Source organism: Xenopus laevis, chromosome 2S (genome assembly GCF_017654675.1).
Source record: "Xenopus laevis strain J_2021 chromosome 2S, Xenopus_laevis_v10.1, whole genome shotgun sequence".
NCBI classification, from domain to species: domain Eukaryota; kingdom Metazoa; phylum Chordata; class Amphibia; order Anura; family Pipidae; genus Xenopus; species Xenopus laevis.
Window position 1 is genome coordinate 107,080,340 of NC_054374.1, and position 20,652 is coordinate 107,100,991.

The 20,652-nt window shown below is 35.9% G+C and overlaps 1 protein-coding gene across 2 annotated transcripts in view; it reads left to right on the forward strand.

Annotated features, from left to right (window-relative positions):
* tubgcp3.S (tubulin gamma complex associated protein 3 S homeolog) overlaps positions 1-17,069 on the forward strand; it is a 47,275-nt gene extending 30,206 nt beyond the window's left edge. The window contains exons 13-22 of one of the 2 annotated variants that reach the window (XM_018248026.2): positions 813-921; positions 1,750-1,939; positions 2,963-3,098; positions 7,722-7,790; positions 10,213-10,348; positions 10,988-11,076; positions 11,771-11,902; positions 12,886-13,026; positions 14,001-14,117; positions 16,146-16,779. In XM_018248026.2, coding sequence (XP_018103515.1) covers positions 813-921; positions 1,750-1,939; positions 2,963-3,098; positions 7,722-7,790; positions 10,213-10,348; positions 10,988-11,076; positions 11,771-11,902; positions 12,886-13,026; positions 14,001-14,117; positions 16,146-16,304 — 1,278 coding nt within the window. In that variant the 3' untranslated portion in view covers positions 16,305-16,779. 2 annotated transcript variants of the gene reach the window in all.
* The last annotated feature ends 3,583 nt before the right edge of the window (positions 17,070-20,652 follow it).

Consider the following 20,652-nt stretch of genomic DNA (forward strand, 5'->3'; position numbering starts at 1 on the left):
TTTGAATATTCGACCATTCGAAAATCGAAGTACTGTCTCTTTATATAAACGTTGAATTCGGCACTTCACCACCTTAAACTTGCCGAATTGCTCTGTTATCCTATTGGGACCTCCTAAAACCTATAGCCAATATTTGGCAAATTTTTTAGAAGTCTACGTTTTTTTTTTTTTTTTTTGACGATCGATAAAATCGTTCGATCGATTAAATCGTTCGATCGATTAAATCGTTCGATCGATTAAAACGTTCGATCGATCGATTAACTGATTTTAATTCGATCGAAAACAGCTCAATTCAAACAAAAAAAACCTTCGACTATCGAATTTTTTCAATTCGATGGTCGAATTTTGAAGTTTTAGCACTTTGAAATTTGACCCTTAGTAAATGTGCCCCTAAATAAACCCAATAGGCTGGTTTTGCTTCCAATAAGGATTAATTATATCTTAGTTGGGATCAAGTACAAGGTACTATTTTATTATTACGGAAAAAAAGGAAATTTTAAAAAATTTGGATTATTTGGTTAAAATGGAGTCTATGAGAGACACCCTTTACGTAATAAGGAATCTGTTCAAGCTTCACATTCATTTGGTTCTCCTCCTTACACCCTGCACCAGTGTGTTGTCTGTGTGTATTTACATGGCTCGTGCTTTACTTGTGTAGGCCTGTATACAGTCCCCAGGAATTAGTACAGTTCATATTACTGTCCATTTAAGGTTTTAGATTTTACAGAAGGCCTTACACTAAATAACAACAAACGTCTGCTGTAGTTGTGAAATATGTATTTAATTCTTTTATTCTCCTTTTTTTTTGTCAGGTTCTCCTTATTGGGAAGTCCATCAACTTTTTACACCAGGTGTGCCATGACCAGACTCCAGCCAGTAAGGCGATGGCTGTGGGCAAAAGTGCAGAGTCTCCAAAAGACGGTAAAAGCAATGTTCCAGTGTATTTACAGAACAGCTTTAAATTTTTTTATTTTTTTTGCACTTAAACTAAGCAAAATTGAACCTCTCTAATGCATGTTGTCATATTGTGTTAGTTCTTTTAAGGAAATCCATGACAAATTAAACCCCATTCTTTCATTAGAGGATCACCATTAAATAGTCTGCTTTTTTTTTTTTTTTTTTTTTTTTTTAAGGCCCCATTTACAACACTAAGGGACAAGATTTTTCGAGGGTGGAATAGCAAATTTGAATTTTCCATTGTCATAATTCACACATTCGAATTTTAATCCCCAAATTTCAATGTGAGATATCTCACACCTCGACCATGGAAAATTCATCACCTAAAACCCACCTAAAAGCCATTTGGAGATGTTTATAGCCATCCTGACTTTCGATTTTTTTTTTTCGGGAGAAAAACTCGATTCGTATGAATCTACGTTTTTATTTTCATGCTGAACAATTCCTTTAAGGAATGAAGATACAGATAACGGAAAGATCCGTTAGCTGGAAAACCCCAGTTCCAGAGCATTCAAGATAACCGGTTGTGTGTGTGTACATGCGCACACATTTATGTCACTTTGATGGCACATTTATTTTACAATACTTAGTTACATTTTGCCGTTTTTATTTTCAAGTTGGACATGAATATATGTATATATTTAGGCTACAGCACCTGGGATTTATTCTACTCCCAAGTGCTATGTATCTGTGTATCTATATACTTGTAAAACAATCACGTCAGAGATTGGTATTTATCTACTTAATAAATAAATTTATATGTGTGTTTTACTTTTTTGCTTTGTCCTGTAGCTGCAGAACTTTTCACTGATTTGGAAAATGCCTTTCAAACTAAGATTGATGCTGCATATTTTGACACTAGCAGATACTTGTTAGATGTCTTGAACAAGAACTACAATCTTCTTGAACACATGCAGGCCATGAGGAGATATCTTCTTCTTGGACAGGGAGACTTCATACGCCATCTGATGGATTTATTAAAGTAAGAATTTATTGGGCTGATTTACCAGCTATCATTGTAAATGAGCCCCTATCTATAATTGTGCTTGAGTAATCAAATTGTGCTACTTTCTTCTTCTTTCTTAGTGTTCTTTGAGACTTCATCCTAAAAAAGACATTTAGGGGCAGATTTATCAAAATTTGAATGTTTTTTTTCCCCCACAAACTAACACATTCGAGTTATATTTTTTCGAAAATTTGAATGTCTGTGAGTTAATAAGAAAAAAAAAATTGAAAATTTGAATGCACAAATTAAGTTTTTATCCAAAAACTCGATCAATTCAAGTTTTTGGGACATACATTTCGATCCATTTAAAGTTTTTTATTAGGACATGAACTCGATCATTAGAGTTTTGTTTTTCGTGCACGTTTTTGACATATTGAAATTCAAGTTTATCCAAGGTAGAAAGACCCTCACACAACTCAAATTTTTTTATATTTTATATACTGAACTTATTGCACCAGCCTAAAGTTTCAGCTTGTCAATAGCAGAAATGATCCAGGACTTTAAACTTGTCACAGGGGGTCACCATCTTGTAAAGTGTCTGCGACACTCGCATGTTCAGTGAGCTCTGAGCAGCTGTTAGAAGCTAAGCTTAGGGGTTGTTGCAAATTATCAAGCAGAAAATTAGGTTGCTCTATAATAAAAGCTGATGCTACAAGACTGATTATTAAATTCTGATGATAGTTGCACTGGTTTCTGTGCATGACGTGTTTTAATTACAAATCAGCCTGATATTGTGACATTTCATGTGTACTGTATATTGCGGACAGAGTGGATCCCTAAGCTCAGTAAGTGACAGCAGCACAGAACATGTGCAGTGAATCAGCAGAAAACAAAATGGGGAGCTACTGCGGCATCTTTGGAGACACAGATCTTCCCTGCTAAAGGGCTGTGGTTGCCTTGGGCTGGTACAGAGGCACAAAACATAATGTACATTTCTAGCTACTTCTTTAGTTAAGCTTTAGTTCTCCTTTAAAATACTTGTATTGTTTCTCATTGTAGGCCAGAGCTTGTTCGTCCAGCCACTACTCTGTACCAACACAACCTTACTGGGATCCTTGAAACTGCTGTCAGAGCAACTAATGCACAATTTGACAATCCTGAGATCCTCAAACGTCTGGATGTCAGGCTCCTGGAGGTATCCATTTTTTCCCACTTACAGTCAGTTATATTTTTCAAAATCTGATGTATCCATCAATTGAAAGTTAAAAATGTGTCCAGATCCCCACTTCGTAGGACTTATAACTATCAAAATTCTTTATTACAAGGGCTTGCACTTTTAAAAAAAAAATGTTTTTATAAGTCTTGTGAAGTCTGGATCAATCTTCTTTTTGGATACTTCTTAACAGCACCCAGACCCAGTCACCCAGTAATACAGTAATGCCTGCATTTATATGTACTGTGTATCCTCCTTAAAAGAAATACAACAGCACTCACAGACATTAATAGAGTTACAATTGCTTATTTTGGAGTTTTTAAAATATACTGTCATATCTTAAAGGTTAAAGTTGTGGTTCACCTTTGATTCAACTTTTAGTATGTTATAGAATGGACAATTCTAAGCCACTTCAGAACTGGTCTTCATTTTTTTTTATATATAGTTTTTAAGTGACCCCCATCTAAAAAACAAACAACCTGGAGAGCTGCTGAATAAAAAGCTAAATAACTCAAAAAACACAAATAATAAAAGATGAAAACCAATTGCAGATTGTCTCAGGATATCACTTTCCACGTCAACAGTTAAATCAAACAACCCCTTTAAAGAAGAAGTAAACCCCCCTTTGCTAATTAAAACCCCTAGCTCCTACCCTTCATAGCCCTCCACTCCCTGCTCTCCCCGCACAGGTGTTAACACAAGTAAATGGCCCCATAGCTGGTAGTTATCCCTTGTTGCAGAGTCAGTGGAGCTCACTGGGGCCATCTTCTGGCGCTTCGGTAATCTTCAGGTCTTCTTCCGGCGATTCTGTAATTTTCACCACTTTCGGCGCATACGCAGTTGTAACAAACCGAGAAACTACTCCAACTGCACATGCAGGATACGGTGCTTACTTACTGAAGATTACCAAAGCACTGAAGATGGCCCCCATGAGCTCCGCTGAGCTGACTCTGCAACGAGGGGTAATTACCGTCTTAGGGGCATTTACAGGTGTAAACACCTGTGCGGGGGGAGCAGGGAGGGGGGACTATGGAGGGTTTTTATTAGCAAAGGGGTTAAGTTCTCCTTTAAGAATAGTCATGGAATTCTTGCATTGTTTAGGCAGACTTACAGATATGTATAAAGTGTTTTTAAAAAGATTAATTCGCAAAACAACCCCAATTAACATTTTCCAGAAAATGGGAAAAATGGTGGAAATCAGTGAAATGTGTTAAAGCTATGTAAGCTTGAAATACTCACAGACATGGGATTGTGTTTCTTTGCTGTATAAATGGAAGAATGATGGGTTGTTTAACGCAAATACCCTAAAATAAATTTGCATATCTGGCACTGTACACTGCAGGGTCAGTGCAGGATCTGTAAAAAAATAAAATAAATAAGCACATTTATAATAAAATAAATGTATAGCTATAAATGTGTAATATATTGTGTGTGTGTGTATGTGTAATGCTGAGTAATGCAGAATAATTTAGACAAATGTAAACAATTTCTATATAAGTTCTATAATTAATTTCTTCATCTCATAACAACAGCAGTCATGCCATGGTAACAAACTTAATATATTTGCTGAAATGTTTCTGTTACGATACCAGTGGTTCTGTGTGTTTTTCACGCAGACCTAATTAGAAACATAATTCAAAGTAACGGTTATGTTTGTCACTGCCTGCATAGAATCATTGACTAAAATCATACAGTGCATACACACAAGCTGAGGATCTTTGTTGGTGAATGAGACTGACCATACAAATATGTACTGTTTTAAATTGCATAGGATGATATATTCTGGATATTTTTTCTTAATTATTTATTATTATAAAAATGCGATAGACTAATACCATAGAAATGACTTTGAAAATGCTTGTATCCTAAAACATTTATAGTGTTTAATTCAAATGTACCTTCACTTGCCAGCATAAAGTAATAAACAAACATCCTAAGATTTGGCACCGAAAGTGGCACTAGACAGAGAACATAATAACCTCAATTTTCTTTTGATGATTCAAATGGGGCCATTTACTACAAATAAGAAGACATTATTTATAGCATTCATCTGTGCTGGAAAAATAAAAATCAAGGCCGCATCTTTAAAATAAAAGTCTCTTGTTATCGAGAGTGCCTTCAAGCTAATAACTCAGGCAAGACTTCAACAAAAAAAAAACGAGATTGAAATGTGCCGCTGAACCAGTCATCTACCCCCACCCCTTCTAACTGGGCTCTACCTCATATTGGTTATGCAGAGTCTGCACAAGACATTTGATTTCCCTTTTGTGTGTATATAGATTTGGAAATTTCATTCCTACTGTCTAATTGGTCACTCAAATTGAGAGTGTTTTGTGTCTGCCTTTTAATATATATATATATATATATATATATATATATATATATATATATATATATATATATATATATATATATATATATATATATATATATATATATATATAAATTAAAAAAAATATATATATAAAGGGTACATTGGGAGGCACATTTATCAAGATTCAAATTTCAAATTCATGTGAGTTTTTTTTAACTCACATGAATTAGATTTTACTCGATTGGGGGGAAATTAATTTAAAAAGTAGAATATTTCAAACTCTGACTAACTTTACCGACCCGAAAATTCTCCAAACATCTTCAAATTGGTCAATGCGCCTCTCCCGTTGACTTATTCAGTAATTCGGTGGGTTTTAGATGGACAATAGTCAAATTCTAATTCTTAAAGGGCCAGAGTATGCCTCAAATCTAATTTGAATTTTTTTAAAAAAAACTCAAATTGAGTTTGGATAATTTCCTAGTCGAATGTGACATTTTTGACCACAAAAAAATTAAAAAATTTGAATTTTCAATTCGACCCTGAATAAAGCTGCCCCTTATTATTTGCACTACGATAACTGCAGGCTGTTCTCTCCATTTTTACTGTAGTTGACACCTTTTAAAAAAGGGGGTTTTATCACTTTTGCTGTTGCTGTACCATGACAGTCTCATCATATCTTTTATAATTACATATATTCACTACATAATGGGATGCAACTCATTCTAAACACATTGGTGATTTTCCACTTAGCCTTATGAACTGTGCTGTTATTATTGGCTCCCAATAGAATATATAATATATTCTCTCATCCAGTTTTCTTGTAACTAAACAAATCGATTTAACACAATCCTAGTAGGGAATTGGAATTGTTGTTGTTGCATAAAGGGAAAACATTAAGGGTGGTATTTATTAATACTAAAATTTTTCTCATAATTTTAAACATTTAAATTCAACCTCACTCCCAAACATGATTTGGCATGACATGATTCATATACTAAAAAATCTGAACAGAAATTGTCAGTGCGGGAAAAGTCTCAACAAAGTCGTGCGACAAATCGAATCATGCCACATTTTGGAATTGATGCCTGAAAAACTATAATTTTTCAAGTTTTCAAACATCATGAAACAGCTCAAATATCATGAAGGCAAAAAACATCTTCTGGTTGTAAAAGGGACATCTGCCATTCACTTTTACATGACTTTGCTAGGTTCTAGCTGGAGTATTTTCAGATTCTGAGTTTTAGCAGCTTTGGAGCATAATAGATTTTTCCCCCCTTTAAAAATTTGGATTTTTCCCTTTGAAAACTCGACCAGAAAGGCTTGAGGCTTAATAAACAGACCCCATCTTGTTTAACCCAAAAGTAGTTTAGTACAGTAGTCACAAACATTTTCCAGGTATGGAAATGAGCAAATATGGGGTGTCTATGTGGCAAGTACAAACTATATGGATCCACACATCACAAACTTTTTGCACTAATGTAGTTAAATGTTAAATTTATATCTTGATATGTCTTACCTGTTGTATAGGTGTTGAAATAGTTGGTGTTATTATAGGGGTTGCTCACCTTTAAAATAATTTTTATTATGATGTAGAGAGTGATATTCTGAGACAATTTGCAATTGTTTTTATATTTTAATTGTGGTTTTTGAGCTTTCCAGTTTGCAATTTCACCAGTTAGGGTCAAAATTGCATCGATTTGAATAAGAGACTGAATTATAAATAGGAGAGGGCCTGAATAAAAAAAGATGAGATAAAAGATGTCGCAATAACAATAAATGTGTAGCACTACAGAGCATTTATTTTTTTAGATGGGGTTAGTGACCCCCTTTTGAAAGCTGAAGAGTCAAAAGCAAAAGGCAAAAAGCCGCTCCTGGTACCTTAAGAGCCGAATTTCCGGTTTTTAAACCGGAAATTCGGCTTTACTATTGCAAGAGAGCGCAATTGCGCTCTTCGCATTAGTGTTCCTGCCGGCGAGGGAGGGGCGGCATTGAAGGAGCCGCCTCAGGCGGCGCTGTTAGTAGAATCGGCGCTGGTCAAAAGGCAAACAATTCAAAAACTTAAAAGAAAATTGAAGGCCAATTGAAAAGTTGCTTTGAATTGGCTATTTTATAACTAAAACTAAACTATAACCAAAGGTTAACTTGAAAATCAATCACAATAATTTTGCCCAAGGAAGCTGTGGCTTGTGTATTTTTTCTTTTTGTATTATTTCTTAATAATTCTCAATATTTATTAATATTATAAAATATTATAATATTGCGTATTAATATTATGTCTTCTTCACTTGTAGGTTTCACCAGGTGACACTGGATGGGATGTGTTCAGTTTAGATTATCATGTTGATGGACCTATTGCCACAGTATGTTGATTGTGCCTCTTTTTGATAGAAAGCTAGTTTTTTTTTTTTTTTAAATTCTGTAACGTGAACAGTAAAATATGTTCTGAAATCATCATCAGTATGGCACTTTTTGGAAATTATTCATCACCAGCACACACACCGACAGACACACACACCGACAGACAGACACGCACACCGACAGACAGACACGCACACTGACAGACACGCACACTGACAGACACGCACACTGACAGACGGACACACTGACAGACGGACACGGACGGACACGCAGGCAGACGGACACACCGACACGCAGGCAGACGGACACACCGACAGACGGACACACCGACACGCAGGCAGACGGACACACCGACACGCAGGCAGACGGACACACCGACACGCAGGCAGACGGACACACCGACACGCACACAAAGACACACACACAAAGACACACACACAAAGACACACACACTCATACGGACACACACACTCATACGGACACACACACTCATACGGACACACACACACACACACTCATACGGACACACACACACTCATACGGACACACACACACTCATACGGACACACACACACTCATACGGACACACTCATACGGACACACACACTCATACGGACACACACTCATACAGACAGATACACACCTATATTGCCAGTTTTGTCTATAGGTTTTAGGATGAGAAGGATAGAGAAGAGAAGAGGAAACTCATGTATACAGTAGGAGAGCATCTGCAATTGTTCTCAACAGAACAAACTGCAAGCCAATGCAGTGTCATTAGCTGTGAACCAGGCATAGACCAGCCCTGAATGCTACTTCTGGCTTCTACCAAATTTCTCTCTAATGGGCTGCTTGGTAACCAATTCCCAATGGATGATTAAATGCCATACAGAAGTTGTACAACAGTTATTAAATGGACTGTTTACCCAATACTGAAATATATTTTCCTTGTACAAAAAAAAAATACAATTGTTCTGTCTGTCCTTTGCTATTGCCAGACTACAGACACAATGTATTAAAAATCAGCCTCACCCTTCAGTTAAGACTGATGTTGCCAATTCTCTGCACATCTGTATAAGCTGTGAACATCAGACCTGCAAAAGATAAGAATAATAAGTAAATATATTAAGAATTATTTTGTTAAAATGGACTGTGTGAGAGACAACCTTCATGTAATTTCTGGATAATGAGTTTCTGGATAATGGAACCCATACCATATCATCCTTAAGAATGTTTAACAAAAATCTTTGTGTCAGAATGTGTCATCCTAAAATGATGTTGCTTTGAGAAATTGATAGAGTATATGCAGTGCTGGGACGACTCCTTCCTTAATGCTTTAAATGGCGATGCTTTATATTCAGAAGAACTAGAGAATCTTTGATTAAGAAGATCATTTTGTCTGCAAATCTCTTTATTATGTCAGCACTTAAGCCAAAATCTCCGTCTCTCTAGATCCTTAATAAGCTCAAAAATCTCCTTTTATTTAAACCCTTTCTTATATTTTTTAATAATTCATTTGTTCCTTTTGAGATTTAAGCATATCCTTGAGAAATGGCTCATTCATTGTGCTCCATTATTCACAGACTATCAACTAATTTGCAATAATTTGCCTGGAACAGTAGAATATATTTAAGTACAATCATATTTTTTTACATTTAAAATAAAATATGATGATGGATTCTTTAGGATTGATGAGAAAATATATGGTTTATTGTTAAAAAGAGCTTCGCACATAAATTTGTGAAGTTTTCTTTTTCCCAAATGAAGTCATAACTTGATTTTACAATGCAACCAGCCTTTTAAATATGCTTGAAAATGTTTGTAATGAAGTGTTATCTAATTTGTATGCACTTCTAGAATAGATCTATATACTGGAGGAGTTGCAGAAGTGGCAAGAAGTGAAAGCGAGTGTCAGTTAGAAGATTAAGGTGGTTCAGAGTCAAAGGACAGTTCTGTGCTTCATTAATCCATATTTGAGTCAAAAAAATCCTGTTTGTATTATATAATATTTAAAGGAGAATTATCTTGAAACTAAAATTTAATACAAGTGTCATCATACTGCAATAAGAAACTTTCTAAATACAATCAATTCAATATTCTGTACTGTTTCTGAAATAATCAAGTTTATCTCCGCATCTGTTTCTCTTCATTCTCTCTCTTTATACAGCAGTTGGGTGTCAGATTATCATTGACAGTTGGATCCAATAAATATTATAGGGTCCTCATTTTTGCCTAGAAAATGTATTAGAGCTCACTCTATTAAAATCACCAGACATAATGTCAACGTGCAGGATTTGTGCAAAAGGCAGTTATTTTGTTAGATTTTGTTTGCACTGGAATCAGTTATTTGAGTGAGCTCTTATACAAAGAAGCCTAAACTATTAGTAGTGTGATGTTTATTTTCTATGTTTGCTTTGTATGTGGCAGGTATTCACTAGGGAATGTATGAGTCATTACCTCAGGGTGTTTAACTTCCTCTGGCGGGCAAAGAGGATGGAGTATATACTCACAGACATATGGAAAGGACATATGTGCAATGCAAAATTACTCAAAGGCATACCAGGTAAGAACAGGAGGTTGAAGAATGTGGTGTATACTGTATTCTTTGTTTTTTTCTTTAACTGGAAATGTTGATGTCACGGTTGTTTTTATAAATGAATTCACATAGGTGTTTTTACTCTCCTTTAAAACTGCCACAACGGAAAGCTTGGAAACTGTGACCACTTTTGGTTTCTTCTTTCGAACATGACAATTAAACCCTTATGTTTATTCGGTGATCTGTTGGTTTAAAGGGCAAAATGTGGGCATGGGTCCTTTCTTTGTATGCCAACTGCCACATCCGCATTGTCCATTTTGTTGCCCCTTCTATACATCCAGTTCCCCACTATACTCAATAATTTGCTGTGCTTGACCCCTTAACTTCCACTCATCTAAGATCTAATTATTTTGTGCCTTTTCATACCCCATGCCACACACTTCAATTAAGACAAATGCTTTAAAATTTCAAGTGCCATCTCAGATGTAGACCGTGGAGAGAACCAAAGACACAGCACATTGTTCAGGGGCACAATCCTTGGCTCAGTGTTTTTTTTGTTTGTTTTTTTTTATATATTTGGTTTTAGAAACTCTAATTGACACCAAACAGCTTAAACTTTGATTGATGAACTGTGTTTTATAGTCTTTTGTTTTGCCAATATTGCAGAGCTCTCTGGGGTCCTTCATCAGTGTCACATACTGGCTTCAGAAATGGTCCATTTCATTCATCAGATGCAGTATTACATCACATTTGAGGTATGCTTATATTTCTTTCTTAACAGTCTTTGATGAAAAAGACGACAATCTTAGATTTACTTTGCATGGTTATACATTAAAGGGGAAATTTCAGCATACTGAAATAAGAAACTTTCTAAATACAATCAATTAAAAATTCTGTACCATTTCTGAAATAATCAAGTTTATCTTCACTATTCCTCTCTCAACATCTGTTTCTACTCATTCTGTCTTCATTCAGGAGTTGGGTGTCATATTAATGATCCAATATATCTTATAGGAGGGGCTCCTTTTGTCTAGAAGATGTATTGGAGCTCACTCACTATTTAAATCACCAGAAATCCTGCCTCTCTACATGCAGAATTTGTTAGATTTTTAGTACTGAAATCGGTTACTTGAGTGAGCTCTAATAAATCTGCTAGGAAAGGAAGCCCCCCTATAAGATGTATTGGATCATTCATCTGACACCCAACTGCTGCATGAAGACAGAGTAAAGAGAAACAGATGCTGAGAGAGGAGTAGTGAATATAAACTTGATTATTTCAGAAACAATGCAGAATTTGTAATTGATTGTATTTAGAAAGTTTCTTACTTCAGTATGAGGAAGCATATAATAAATTACAATACATTTTAATTTTAGTTCCCCTATAATAATGCCCCTAATGTATGTAAAAGGTTTATTTTGACTCTGCTGATTAATTAAGTATTTCCTTAGGTCCTGGAATGCTCATGGGATGAGCTTTGGAACAAGGTGCTGAAAGCACAAGACTTGGATCACATCATAGCAGCACATGATGTTTTCTTGGACACTATTATATCTCGCTGTCTTCTTGATAGTGAATCAAGAGTAAGTGGTTTTTCCTTCATATTAATTATATAACATGCCTTTTGTAGTTTTTTTATGCACCTCTGTTGTCAATATAGCTTGTTGACAAGATTGTTTGTATCATTTAGTACCTTTATATATCCATATGCACTGATGAAAAAGCGCTGTTAAAACAATCATATGTCTTCGATATTTAGCTAGATGACATTGCATCGTCTTCTTCAATTATGGGGGGTTAGGAAAAGGAAGACCCATGGGGTTATAATCTGCAACAGTTGTTGGCTCTGTTTCTTACTGAGACCAGTAGTTTGTCTCGTATGTTAAAGAGCTCATCAGTGTGTACGTGAAAGGTGCCTAAAGGGGCAGTATATTCCCTTGTTCAACAAAAGTTTAGTAATTGGAGCCTTTGCTGAGTAATCCATTGCAAAAGGATTATCAGTGCCCTGCTAATCTATGTATCTACCTCATAAAAACCTAACAGAGGACATTCAGTTTCCCTGTTTCCAACAAGGAATGACAAAAAAATATGTATTATTTTGTGATCAAAAGAATTGGCAAATAGTATGTTCAGCACAAGCCCTACTCATTAAACTTCTATTGAACAAGGGGGTTTATTTTAAAGGCCCTAGATCCCAGCCAGTCCAATATATGCTGCATTATTTGCATCATTCTTGGCCATGAGTTCAGTCCACAGTCCCACTGTTGTGAAGGACTGGCGTCTTTGAATCACTGTGTTCTAGGCAATGCCTCAGAAATCCAGAACTTGGAGAAAATAGATTGGGTACTTGGACCACCACCACATGTGACTTTGCTTTTATGTACATTTCATATATTTAGCTTGCCTTCGGTACATTGATTTTGGGTTAACCAGCAAAATGACATTATTTGCAATTTGCAAGGTTATTGTAGTTTACAAACTGAATGGTTTAGGCTAGTCGAGAATTGTGCATTATTGCATTTCTGCATATGAGATATATAAAAATTGTATTTCCATTTGTTTATAGGCTTTGCTAAATCAGCTTCGGGCTGTTTTTGATCAGATAATAGAGTTTCAGAATGCACAAGATGCTCTGTACAGGGCTGCGTTGGAAGAGTTACAGCAGAGACTACAGTTCGAAGAACGGAAAAAAGAGCGAGAATCAGAGGTATGGCTTTATGTGGGATATCATCCGTTCGGTTTCCCTTGCTCTAGATTCAGCTGAACCATTTATAATTATGAGTGAGCCAAAATAATGCAGCAATGTAATAATTGCTCAGTAATCCCTGTGTGCCTGGTTCTCATAGCAGTACCTTAAAATAGTGACCAATAAAACCAAAATTCAGATGCATGAATAAAATACAACCCTTTTAAATTAATTCTGGCAGTGGGCAATAATGGGAAAACCAGTAAAGAAGTATAGGTATGGGACCTGTTATCCAGAATGCTCGGGACCTGGTGTTTTCCAGATATGGCATTTTATCTGTAATTTGGATCACCATACTTTATCTACAGAAAAAAGTAAACATTACATAAACCCAATAGGATTGTTTTGCCACCCTTATGAAATCATGCAGTTAGCACGTACAAGGTATTGTTTTATTATTACAGAGAAAAAGGAAAATCTAGAATTATTTGCTTATAATGGGTGGTGACCTTCCAATAATTCTTGATAACAGGTTTCCACATAATGGATCCCATATCTGTACTGATATTGTGAAGCCTAAAATACATTGTATGTTTGTTGTCACCTTATCACCTTTAAATATTCCTCTGAAAAAAATGTCAGCTTTAGCTGTGTAATCCAACATTTGAGCTTATTTAATAGAAGTGGTCAGATTTGTCTCCGTGCAGTAAGACATCTACCTGCAACTGATGATTGGTCACTATAGTTTACTGCACTAGGGCAATTTAGCTCATTGTTTGGAACAGAATCCCCACTGGTACTTTAACATACAGGAAGATCACTTGATCTGTAGAGATGTCTTGTCAAAGCCTTAAAGAATGTTTTATTTGAGACTTTGCATAGAGTTGGTTTTGATAAACGGCAAAAGAAGGCTTTAAAAGAAAACATAATATAATGATGCCCCAGGGGGGTTATGTAAATTCAGTGCTGTCCATTTCAGAATTTCTTTATTTTAGGGAGAGTGGGGTGTTACTGCAGCTGAAGAAGACGTAGAGAACAAAAGGATTCAGGAATTCCAAGAATCTATACCGAAGATGCGCTCTCAGTTGAGAATTCTCACTCATTTCTATCAGGTACTTACTTTATTAGGCACATGGATACTATGTGTAATTTGCAGATAAAACAGCATGCTTTATTTAGCTGGAATGTTTTGTTCTACTAAATAATTTCATTAGCACAGCAATCGCAATTGTTTTTACCAGTATTCTCTTTGAAAGTGAAAGAGAAATTGTAAGATTCTATTTACATGATGTTTTAGAATGTATTGTAGATGGATGTGCCTGATTATACTGAGTTGTGGAAAAAAGAGTGCATACTGTTGCTATTGTCATGAAATAGGGGTCAACTCGTACCAGTAACTTTATAAGGCATGCCCCTAAACTGTATTTTTTCAGCAAAAAAAATTTTTTTTTTCTTTTCCAAAATATAACCGCAAAAAGCAAATCCTATGTTTTGCATCATGGTCAGGGTACAAGAGGAATGCTTCTGAGTTCATATTTTGTTGCTTTTTCATTTCCCTAAGGGAAAATAATGTAACATTAGTGAAGCACAGCACATGCCTTTTTGTTATTTCTAAGCTAAATAGGGTAAATGGAGAGACTGGAGGTTATTTATATTTCCAGCTTCCTGTTTTATGTGAGGTAGAAATATAAGTTTACCAGTCCATAAATAACCCCTCCTACATAATTGTGAGGAAGGTGGTTATTTTTTGTTTTTCACAGCAAACTAATTCTCTGTTTTTTTTTTTCTTTATAATTTAAAAAAAAAATGTACATAGAGCCCTTTTAATGCTAACTGGGTGTTACCATTGGCCACTCACAAAAGCTTTACCCCCCCCCCCTTCATAGGCACCCAAAAAAGGTAAAACACAGTTTTAATAAAGAGGCTCTAAGGTAGTAATGTCAATTAACCATACAGAGGGCTGATCTCAATGGGTAGAACTCAGTGAGGGACCGTGTAAAACAGAGGAGACAATCTAGAGCATAATAAGGGGGGTAAGCAAACCAAGCTACTCCGTTTTTTATATTTTTCAATATTGACTCATTGACTTGTATGGATTGAGAAACAGCAAAATATTCCACAAATATATTTGCCAAAGAACATTTTAAAATGTTGGAGGTCACATGTAATCTAAAGTATAAGAAGAGTCTGGTGAGTAGGAGAGAATAGGCTGCATTTTGGTTACTAAACACTGGACAAGCCTGATCTAAAGCCTATATGCATAGAGACATTTATTCTCTTCTGCGCGTTAAGGAAAACATGTCTCCCACCCTCCATAAAAGGATTTTTTTAGGTTATTATTAGATTAACGAAACACAGGCTGATTTAGCAGCACAATTATCTAACTACTGACAGATCTATACAACTGGCCATCCATCCTAAAACCAGGAGACCAAGAACACAGGGTCTTTGGTTGACCCCAAATACTTGTGGGGGGGGGTTATTTATTGGGCACGATTTTTTTTACGGTTTGGATGCCGATTTGGATGCCGAAAACCCAGAAAAGTTGTGGTACAAACAGACTAGTTTTTATTCCCTGAAGCTGGAAATACTCCATCTAAAACCTGCTGAATTCATGTAAAAGTCAATGGCAGATTTCCCCCAGATATAACCATTTGAAGATGTTTTCAGGGTTTGACGCTGGTTTTTCTGCAAAAAACTCAACTTTTTGTGGTTTTTCAGGCGGAAAATTTGTAATTTTCGCGTGACAATTTGAAAAGAATCGTTGTTTTTCTCGATCAGATTATTTCAAGTTTTAAATCATGGATACTAGTTTGACCCCCTTGGTCATAATTAAAGGGGATCTATGGTTGAGATCTATAATCTTTCCTAGGCTTTGGGGAATGATTATAATGCTATTTGTAAATGCAATGCATTTTTTTCTTTACCAGTGTTGATGCTCTAATAGCCGTTAGCATGCAATTGCAAATAGCCTAATAATTCCCAAAACCTAGGAAAGATGATAGATTTCCACCATAGATCCCCTTTAAAGGGCCAGATTGAACAGTAGGGTAATTTTAGAGAGTATTTGTCCCTGTGTTTGAAAGCTAAATATTTTATTATACTATAATCCTATTGGTATGTTTGTTTTTGCTTAACAGGGTATCGTTGAACAGTTTTTGGTGTTGTTGACAACAAGTACAGATGAAAGCCTGAGATTTTTGAGCTTTAGGTTGGACTTCAATGAACATTATAAAGCAAGAGAACCAAGACTACGGGTGTCAATGGGAACCAGGGGGAGGCGCAGCTTCCATGTATGATGTAAAATAAATATCCCAAACATACCAAATAGTGTGCAGTGCTTTGCTTATGTTATTTATTCAGGCAACAAACATTTCAGTGTGTAATAGCGTAATATGCACTTGAGGGTGAGGAGAACGAAAATGGGTCTTTTTATACATTGTATTGTAGTTAGGAAGAGAATATACGAATCTGGTTCCACTGTATATTTCAGTAATGTATATTTTTATGAAAGACACATTTCTGTTTGATTTTTAAGCCTGTGTTATATGCTGGATCTGAAATATTATTTTGCTTACTCTATTTTATAACACAGATTAGTTTTAAAACATTGTAAATCGTTCTTCTCAGTCTTTCTTTTTTGAGGCAAATTTGCTCATTGCACCAAACTTGATTTCTCACACAGCCAAACCTCATATACAGCAGATACACTTTGACTTTCAGTGTGGATTTCCATTTGACAATGACAACAAATTAAACTTGATTATTCACTTATGTTCTTGTTTGCATCAATCCGTTTGGTTCCAGGTTTCATATTTCAGACTCGCATGATGTTTAGGTTATTCTCTGAGCACATTTACCCGCATTAGACGACAAATAGAGAAGAGTAATACTATAGCTGTCTATCACCTATTTTTCATTGTACATATTTATGTATCTATGCCCTGAAGTCAGGGGTACTGTGTTTTTAATTATATTTGTAAGGTATATTTATACCATCTAATTCAAAATCTCATTTATTATATTTACTACGTCACAGAGTTCAACCTAGGTAAATAAAAAAATAAAAAATATGTTGTTTGCAGCTTGTATTTATTGTGTGTAACTAGTGGTGCTTTTATAGTAGGGTGGAGAAATCTATGTTAACTCCAGCAGAGGATAAGTTGAGGTTTCTATAAAATAGAAGTGCACTAGGTATAATAGTTGGTGTAAGAGAGTATTAAGCTGCAGATAGATAGATAGATAGATAGATAGATAGATAGATAGAGTATATAAATATTTGAAACCTGACTTTCCGGTATGTTAGAAAATAATAAGACCATTTTAAAGGACATGTAAAGGAAAAAAAATAAAATCCCATTTTTACTTTATTCAGTGAAAAAGAAACCTATCTTCAATATACTTTAATTAAAAAAATGTGTACCGTTTTTATAAGAAACCTGACTGTATGCAGTGAAATTCTCCCTTAATTTACTGCTGTGGATTGGAATTGTCAGACGGTCCCTAACTGCTGAGCAGGGAAACAATCATACTTATGAACAGCAGGGGGAGCTCCGCCTTACTTCCCAGCCATGCAGAACTCAAGCAGCTTTGTTTTTTTCCCTGTAGAGCAGTCGGTGACTGTGTAGAGATTTGTATTGGATTTTATTTTTGCCTTTACATTCCCTTTACTGTTTCCAACTCCAGCTGCATTGACTAACATCATGGAGCCAGATTTAAACAGATAAACTGGGATTCTATTTAGAGGATTATTTTGCTGCAGCCACTGGTTTTGCAGAGTTGGAGAAACTGTAAAATCCACATTAGATTAAGTGACAACACAGGACCCAGTGCAGTCTGCCTATTCTGCTTGTTAATCAGTCTTTCTGTATCTGCTTCTGGCAGATATTATTTGACTTGTGTTGTTTTAATAATTTATGGCGATCCCTAAGCACCATAGACCACACTCAGCATGTGCGTGGTCTTGGTCTTGCAAAGATGTTAAACAAAGTTACAAGATGGTGACTCCCTGTGACCAACTTTGAAAGCATAAATCATTTGTTTAATTAGGCTTCTGGTGCAGTAAGTTCATGTTTATGTTTAGTATACAAAATACAGCATTTCTAGCCTTATTCTATTTTAGACTTTACTTCCCCTTTAAATTGTGCTAAAAAAATGAAACTTTTTCTTATGGAAAAGAGGCTAATCCTTTTAGAGTTCACATAAGTGTTTTTGTGTATTTGACCCACCAGCATCCACGCACAATTGTTACTTTGCTTTATACCATGTTGCATTTTTATGTGTTAAATGTTTGTTCATAATACAATATAACAGAGAGAGAGATGCATATTGAACTCATATAAATGTATAGTTGTGTTTTTAAAAAATACATTTAAGCACAATATATGCATTTTGACCCACTCAGCATGCACTTTCAGATGTACGAAGAATGCCCAAGTATAAAATGCGATACAGTGAGTCAACAATACTAAAGAGCTACTTTGCGTGATTACAGTGAATTCAACAATACACACAGATCAAAATGTTGCAATATCCATCTGTTTAGTAAACGTCCATATAGTGAAGCAGACTTTGTACTTTGTTCAGGTGTATGAATTGCTCCCCTGGAACTAAACCATATTGAAATGTAAATGACGCCTACTAATCTTCAAGGTCTGTATATATTTTAACCATGGATAAAACTTTATAAACGACATCTTCTCAACCGGCAAATAAAGCAGACAACCCCACTAAAGTACAAAGGACATAATAATAATGCAGTCACTAGATATACTTCACACAAAGCTAATAACTGAAAGTAAGGATCAAGTCCTTTGAAACCGGCCAGCAAAACATATTTATCATGCTGGCATAAGCAGGGGAGATTCAAACATAAGAGAGCATTCCTCAATAACGGCTGGGCAGTTTTTTTTTTCCATTTCTACTCTAAAATACAATAGCAAGATATTCTACATTGAAAAAATATTGTGCTGTTAACAATACAAAATCCAGGACAAGTAAATCAGTTCATATCTTTGCCGTAGAAATACCTTCTCCTAGAGCATTAAAGATAACTGGCCCTTGGCGCATTTATTATTATGTTATTTATGCTCATTGGGCGCTTTAATAGCTTCAGACTGAATAGAAATCGTTTTGCTTTGAAAGCATTGTACTAAAGGATGGAATTTACTGCAATGCTGTTTTTTTCCCTAAAGAAACCCATTTCTTTCACCGTGGAGTTATTGCCTTTGCTATTGGTAGAAAACTCTACAGATAACTTTGCAATGTGAATAATATTCTTTAAAATGCAGGACAATGCAACCTCACATCTTTAATTGAAGAAAAATGGTTCCATTTCAACGAAACAGTACTGTATGTATAATATAGTTTGTATCCCATTTGTTTTTTAGGAAACATTTAGACCAAAGCTCAGTCTGTTTTGTGCTTTTTCATTACAATCCTATGGTTAAAAGTCTCCCACAACTTCATCCTGGACTTCTGAAATGGAAGCAGTTCTCAGTAATGGAGTCCAAGACCAGGCCCTAAGGTAACCAGCCTTAATCAAGAACCAGTCAGACAGTTAAGCTGGCCATAGATATTGAGTTTTTTAAAAGATCCAATCCTCGTCGTGAGACCAGGATTTTCTCGGAACGATCCTACGAATTGACCATCAACTAAAAAGACCAATTTGCCAGGAAAACAAAGGGGAGCTGCCTGCTTGGCCCTGCAAACATAGATAGATTGCACTTTTGACCTGGCCAATCAATTTCCTGACAGATGTCGGCCGAAAAATCATAAGATGTTCAAATCTCACTAACCACACGATAATTTCGAAGGATTGGTCGGACTTCCCTAAAATCGGTCGTTCGGCAAGAAGAATCACCGCGTCTATGGGGAGCTTAAAACTATATTTATGGTGCCTCAACTCTTACCTTCAAGATTTGATGAATTCTGTTACAATAAAGGGAAAATATACCCCACTTTTGTGACATGAGCTTATTTAGATGCGTTTATGTAGAACAAGTGCATAAACAAGAACTTCAAGAAAATAAATATAAATGTATATTTATATATAAATGTATTTTTTTTTTTTTTTTTTTACACATCCAGAGAAAACACCTTGTGGGGAGGCAATATAGGGTTACCTGGCAGATCTATCTTGCTCGCTGACGCTGGCATGATTGCAGTTGGTGCTTGTGTTTACACTGCAGACACTCCACACCAATGATTCATTTTCTCTTCCTGTGATTTATATTTTTTTACCTTGTAAGAATTGCTTGAGAATTATTTTCTGCTCTCATACTGACAAGGGGTGCTGACGGGAATCCAGCGACAAAATTTTGTTCGGGGGGGGGGGGGGATCCCAGCTGCCCGACTTGCACCCGGTCCCTGGGTGCTTTACTTACGTTACTGCAGAGGGCTTCTTCATGTTCTGTAGCAAAACCTTGCTTTTACATTTGCAAAGATAGGATTTGCTGTTATGAGTTGATTAAATCACAATTTCAAACTGAAACTACTTCTCACAATTTCCTCACAAATACCGTACATGTAATGGGACTTTCAAGTAGAGATGTCGCGAACTGTTCGCCGGCGAACTTGTTCGCGCGAACATCGGGTGTTCGCGCTCGCCGGAAGTTCGCGAACGTCGCGCGACGTTCGCCATTTTGG